Source organism: Chiroxiphia lanceolata, chromosome 1 (genome assembly GCF_009829145.1).
Source record: "Chiroxiphia lanceolata isolate bChiLan1 chromosome 1, bChiLan1.pri, whole genome shotgun sequence".
Classification (NCBI taxonomy): Eukaryota; Metazoa; Chordata; class Aves; order Passeriformes; family Pipridae; genus Chiroxiphia; species Chiroxiphia lanceolata.
Genome location: NC_045637.1, coordinates 117,248,514 through 117,254,982, shown reverse-complemented (window position 1 = coordinate 117,254,982; position 6,469 = coordinate 117,248,514). Strand labels below are relative to the sequence as shown.

General features: G+C 48.7%; 1 protein-coding gene across 3 annotated transcripts in view; it reads left to right on the top strand.

Moving 5' to 3' along the window:
* The first annotated feature begins 388 nt into the window (after positions 1-388).
* The window catches only part of LOC116795958 (ubiquitin-conjugating enzyme E2 E2), a 206,148-nt gene continuing 200,067 nt past the window's right edge, over positions 389-6,469 (top strand). The window contains exons 1-2 of one of the 3 annotated variants that reach the window (XM_032706133.1): positions 389-418; positions 5,871-6,059. In XM_032706133.1, the coding sequence (XP_032562024.1) occupies positions 5,884-6,059 (176 nt within the window). In that variant the 5' untranslated portion in view covers positions 389-418; positions 5,871-5,883. Of the gene's footprint in view, positions 419-1,054; positions 1,296-5,870; positions 6,060-6,469 lie in introns of those variants that run through there. The other 2 variants (XM_032706125.1, XM_032706116.1) reach the window with 2 other exon arrangements.

Here is a 6,469-nt window from a genome sequence, read left to right as displayed (position 1 = left end):
ACAGACAGTTCTCTTGGAGGTTTGTTTTGTTCCAGGTTAATATTATTCACACTAAACATTTAAGTGTGGCTCTGCCTTGGCCTCTCCCATTCCCGACTGCGATGCTTGCCACAGAGGCAATACCTGCCTGCGTGGGAGGCGAGGTTCCTTCACCTGGCCACAACCAGGCGACAGTGCCTATCTCCAGCTGGGATGCTGCGCGTCCCCCGGTGCCTTCAGTGCGCGGGGGCGGTTTGCGGCACCAGGCTGTGCTAATGCCACGCAGTGATCGAAACTACCGCGGTCACACAAAAGTGTGGCCACCAAGTGCCGAGGGCCCGGGCCCTGCCCCGCCGCCCGGGCGCTGCGCTCCCGCGGGGCATCCGCGCGTCCCCTCCGGCCGCTCCCTCAGGCTCCGCCGAGACAAAGGCGGCGGGAGGTGCGGGTGGCGGGCCGGCAGGACGGGGCCGGGGGGGGGGCGGGGGGAGGACCGGCGGTGGGAACAAAGGAGCCGAAAAAGAAGAGAAGAGCCAAGAAAGTTGATACCGGCCTCCTCCGCCGCGCTCGTCGCGGCCCGCCCCCCCGGCCCCGGGACTTTGGCGTGAGAGCCCGCGGTAACCCGGCGGCGGCGGGGAAGAAGGCCGTATACCCATTCCTCCATCCCACCCGAGCCCCAGTCGAGGCTCCCGTCTCCCCCCAGCTACCCCCGTCCCCTCCCACCTCCTCCTTCCTCCTCTGCCCCACTGACCCCGCCCCGCACCCCCCAGTGCTTCCCTTTAACGCGCGCTCCCGCCGGCGCCTCTTGCCCCTCCCCCTTGCTCGGCGGCGCGCGGCCTCCAACACCACCCGCGGGCACGCGCCCGTTCCCCTCCACCCGTCGCTTTCCCCCCGCCGGAACCGCGCGCGCGCCCCCGCCCACCCACCCCTCCCTCGGCAGGGCGCGAGCGCCCGGGATAATTGGCTGGTGGACGCGCGCGCGCGCGGCGCCGGGCGGGCGGGGGCGCGCGCGCGCGGAGGCGGGGGCGGCGGGGGCGCGCGCGCGCGCGCGGCAGCGGCTTCACTTCTCTCCGGGCAGCGGGGGCAGGAGCGGCGGCGGCAGAAGCAGTAGCAGCAGCGGCCGCCGCTGCTGCTCGGGAGAAAGGGGAAAGGGCAGGCGAAGCCGAGAGCGAGGAGCGCGGGGGAGCGGGCTCATGACTCAGTGAGCGGCTGCAGCCCCTTTCCAGCCCCGCGCCCGGCCGGAGTCGGGGCGACCGCGACGGATTGTCCCGCAGCCTGTGTCCGGCACCAGCGAGAGAGAGACCTGCGCTCGCCTGCAGGTAGCAGAGGCTTTCCCCCCGTCTCTCCCGGGGTACACCTACCTCTGCCCCGGCTGAGCTCTCCGTCTGCCTCCCCTCCCCCCGCCGGGCTCCTACCCCCTCGTCGCTTCCTCACGGCAGCACCCTCCCCCCCGTTTATCTGTGACCCTCGCTCTCTACCTTTATCCTTCATCTCCCCTCCCCCCTCCGCATCCCCCTGGCGCTGCCTGGTACCCCCTTCCCTCCTTGTCATCCCCAGCCGTGCCCTTTCTTAGCCTCCGTCCCGGCCGTCCCCCTCCGCCCCCAGCCACCTCGGCATCTCTGCCGCCGCTCCCCGCTCCCTCAGGTTCCATCCAGCCTCCATTGCTTCTCGGCACCCCCATACCCCTTCAGTAACTCTTCCGTGTCCATTTGTCCTGCTCGCCCCGCGGCGGGCGGGAGCAGCGACCACCCCCGCTCCCCCCCGCCCCTCCGGCCCCGCTCCGCGCCGATCGCGTGGTCCCCGCGGCACTCGCTGCGCCCCTGGGTCGCTCCGGCGCCGGGGTACCCCCTGCGCCCTCCGTGATCGAGCCTCCCAGGATGCGCCATCCCCACCCCCCCCCCGCCGCAGCACCCGGTGGGCACCCCGGGCTGGAGCCCCTCGGGAAGGGCACTAGCCTCCCCTGCCCCCACCCGGAGCGCCCTGAGGAGCCCCGCAGCCCAACCCTCTCCCTTCCCTCATGTGCCCCCGACGTCTTCCTCTCGCAGTCTCCTCCTCCTCCTCTTCTCGGTTGTCTCCTACTTCTCACCCTGGCCCGGCCGCCTCCCGCCCGGCTGTGGGGGTGCGGGGTGTGTGTGTTTCTGGGGATGCCCGTGCCCACCACCAGCTCCCGCACGGCTGGGTCTTCCCGACGGGCGAGCCACGCTTCTGCCCCCGGGCGGCTGGGGGCCGTGGGAGCCGGGGCCTCTCGTCCTTTCCGTCCAGGTTCCTCTCTCAGTGGCGGACCCTGCCCGGCCACAAACCGGGCGCCTTCTGCCTCCCCTCCTGCGATGTTGTGGTCCTTTTGCCCTTTACGCTTTCTAATGAAGATGAAGTAAGGCGGCTGCTGCCGTTGCTCTCGTCGTGGACCCTGCAGAAATATTCAATTTATCTTGGCTTAAAGAAAATTAAGACCGCTTTAAAAGGACATCATCACTAGCTCTGCCGCCCTTGGGGACCGATCTGCACGTCGCCAGGACCCTGCTGTCCCTAACTACGGGATTTTTTTTTTGGTGGGGGGGGGGAAGAGTGTGATGGTGGTTGGTGTTGGGTTTTTGTGACTCTGTATATTTTTTGTTTGGTTTTGTTTGGGGTTTTTTTGTTTTGTTTTGTTTTGAGGAAGAAGGGGAAGGTGCCAGTAGATATATTTGACAAAAGCAAAACCTTTTGGACTCTTCACTTCGAATTGATAGTTGTAGTTACACTTGTAATCTGTCTCTCTGCTGATTCATCTCACGTTAAGGGAGAGACTTTTAAGTCCCTTTTCACTCCTTTCCCTGTCCACTCTGCTCATTTTTCTCTGCACAACAGCAGGGAGGTTAGCAACCCTTGCCTGAATATAGAATAGCCTGGCAGCCGAAGACCTGGACATCGCGTGTCTTCCCTCTTGCTCTGTGTGACAGTTGCAAACGCACTCATGGCTGTTCAGATCCAAGGAGTATCTTGTATTTCTGTCTGTGTTAGTGGCAATGAAATGTTTTCTTCACAGTGTCATCCCCTCAGTTGATTTTTTTTCCCCCTACTTGTTTGTTCGTGTGTTTGACTCTCTTTTAAGTTTAACCCTATTTGAAGTGTCTAACTTCAGGCCCTTTAACACTCACTTTTACCAGAATATTAAGCATCCCTTGAACTATGCAAAAATTCCTAAAATTGCAGATATTGTGAGCAGATGGCATAGAAAGAATTGCCTGACTGTCAGAAAGGGGAACAGTGAGAGAAGGAGAAGGGAGAGATAAAAAAATAACCAAACCAAAAAAAACCCAAGAAACTAGCCAGACATCAAATGACAGATTGAAGCATTTTCCTGTTGTAAATGCTGGCATTACATGTTACAGTAATTATATGCTCTGGGCTACTGTTAGTGTTTGTCTTCTGGATAGTAACCTGAACTTATGAAGTGAATAGAGTTGTTTTTTGGATAATAGTAATATTTATAGCTAAGGTTATTCACAGCAGATGTCCTATGCGTATAAGCGTTACTAAATATGCTTTTAACTTTCTGGCCTGCAGTGTTAAAGCCTATGTACATTGTGAAGAGAGAATTTTTCTTTTTAAAATGAGGTTTACTAAGCAAAGTTCAGACCTAAAATCTAGAGCAAATAAAGGCCATCACAACTGTTATAAAGAGAATTGAGGTTGTATTTTAACTGTATGTAGAAGCAAAGAAAATACGTACTTACTATCAAAATTGCATTATAGTTATTAAATGCATATTTTGACTTGTCAGAATATGATATTTTTGTGGTTTATTACCTCTAAGTCTTCTGCTGCTTTTATCTTAAAATCTGCCAACTAGGATTTATATATCTGAACGTGAACCTGTGTAAATATACAAATTATGTTAAATATAATGTAGCTGTACAATAGGAAAAATTTTTCTCTAGGAATGAACAGTTTTTGTGTTTTAATTTTAGGGTGAAAACTATGCATTATTTTGGTTACTTCAATGAGCAGGCTAAGTGTTGTGTATTTATATAAATTTATATATGAAAATATTATTTTCTATGATAAAATCCAAACTGTAGTTTAAGCTGATTAAGGGAAACCTTAGTCCCATATCCATCACTTGGTATTGCTTGCTATTTCTTTTGGTGCAGAAACATTTTGAAGGGATGCTATACTTCCAGAATTTTTGTTCAGTATAGCTTTACAAATTAGATAAAAAAGACCTAATTCCTCCTGAAGTTAGTTGCACGTGTCAATAATGCTTGAAGAGACTATTTCTTCCACTCTGCAGTGTGTATTATTTGATAGAATTAGATCTTGGTAAGGGTTTTTCAGAATAGGAGTAAATTTATTTTCTTACATGCAGCTGTAACTACAACACTTACAACCTTTTTTAAAAAGCATCCTTTAAACATAACCCTGTTGGCATTGATGTTACTTTACTTTTACTTTGCTGTCTCTTTCTATAAATATATACAGGGAGATGAACTTTATTTAATCCATGGAATGAGCAAGGTTGAATCTGAGCCTGAAATATCATTATTCTCCCTTGAGTGAGTCTTAAAACATGTAACAGTTAAGGTGAATAGTTTTGTTCTTAATTGTGATAGTGTCTGCACATAGGTAAGAGGAAAAGCAAGTCAAAGTTCTCAGCAATTTAAAACTCTTTGTGTATGAAAGAACAAATTCTTTGATTCAGACAGATTTGATCAGAAAACCACCCAGATATATGGAGATTGTGTGGGTGTAAGCAAGTAACGTTTGGGCCTATGTGCTTTGAAGATGGTTCTTTTATTAAAATCTTTAGAGGAGGATATATAAAGTAGGTATATAACCTACAGATTAGGAATTAAAGGAAAGGCCTGAGTTTCAGTTTGGTTTTTGGTTTATGTTTTGTTTTGCTTTTTTTGTTTGTTTGTTTAAAAAAAAAATCAATCAGTGCCATCACATATGCTAATTCAGTAAGGGTTTTTCATGGACATCTGCCCTTCATTAGAACAGTTTGAGAAGTCATGACAGCTGTAACAGTGGGCTTGTAATTCCTCATCTGTCGGCATATTGTTGTACTATTTAAAATGAAGGAAGAAATTAAAATAGCTAACTAGTATCAGAAGTGTGCAAATAAAGTGTTAACTTGACTTCTGAAATATACTGAGATTTCTTACTTCTTGTGTTCTTCTGACGGCTTTGTTGCTTCATATTGCCTGAATGAAATTTGTCAGGAAAAAGCTTCCTTATGTCCTCTACCAGCGTGCTTACCGCTCTAGAAGTGTACCGTTTCAGTAAATATAAACAGTCCTGTGTTAGTGCTTTTGGGTTCTGTGACTGTTTCCATCGAGCATGCCAAGATGTAGATTTTGTAATGTGGAAACCCACATTAAAGACTTGGAATGAACCCACAGATTTGTTTCATATGGGATAACAGAGAGTGTTAATACAGTAATAACTCTCAGTTTTTAACAAACTGTGCTATATTTGAACTGGTGGCATAGTGATGAGATAACTAGTGCATGGTATTGCTGAGTGGTTGCAAAATATAATTCACAGTGAATGGTATTACACTTGCTGGATTATGTTTCCCACTTCGATAACTTCTGCTTTTCTTATATATATATATATATATAGGTGGGCTTATATATATATATATAAAATGTGGGCTTTTTTTGGAGGTGGTAGTTGTTGTTGTTTGGAGTTTGTGTTTTTTTGGCATAGGGTTTTAAATGACCAGCTCCTGAATTATTGTCAAGATGCTTCTGGCAAAACTCTTCAGCGCTAAGATTACTGAAGTACTGTAATACAAGTGTTACATATTAAGACAAAGACATTATGTGTTCTTTCCTTAAGGCATGTAAGAAATACTGCTGGGCAGTTTCTTCTCAAAAAGCTAACTTCTGTTGTTTGTTTTTGTTCAGTGCAGCATCTGCCATGTCTACAGAGGGGCAGAGAGTGGATGATAGTCCAAGCACTAGTGGAGGCAGCTCTGATGGAGATCAGCGTGAAGGTGTTCAGCAGGAGCAAGAAAGGGAGCAAGTTCAGCCCAAGAAAAAAGAGGGCAAAATATCAAGCAAAACAGCTGCTAAACTGTCAACTAGTGCTAAAAGGTACAGTGTTCTTTTGGGGTTTTATTTTAATTTCTCTTTTTTCAGCTGAGGATCAGATGTATGTATTGACTCAGTATATTAATTTTCTGATGGTTTTATTATAACACTGCTGTATTAGTGTAATATTCTCTTGAGACTGGTCACAATAATGAGACCTGTATACTTTTTCCTTTCTCTGACAGATTGGCTCTTTCACATGGTTTTAATAGTTGCTTGCATGATAAAAGCTGACAATTTTTTATTGCTAGTAAAAGTCAGACAGTTTTGTAGCCTTATAAAATATATCTCTGTATGTGTATGTATGACTGATGTTGAAACTTGTCAGTGTAACTTACAGTTAATTAACCATAAACATATCAGACAGTTCAGTAACTCAGCATGTTAGGACTACTGTAATACCTATTGTTGTG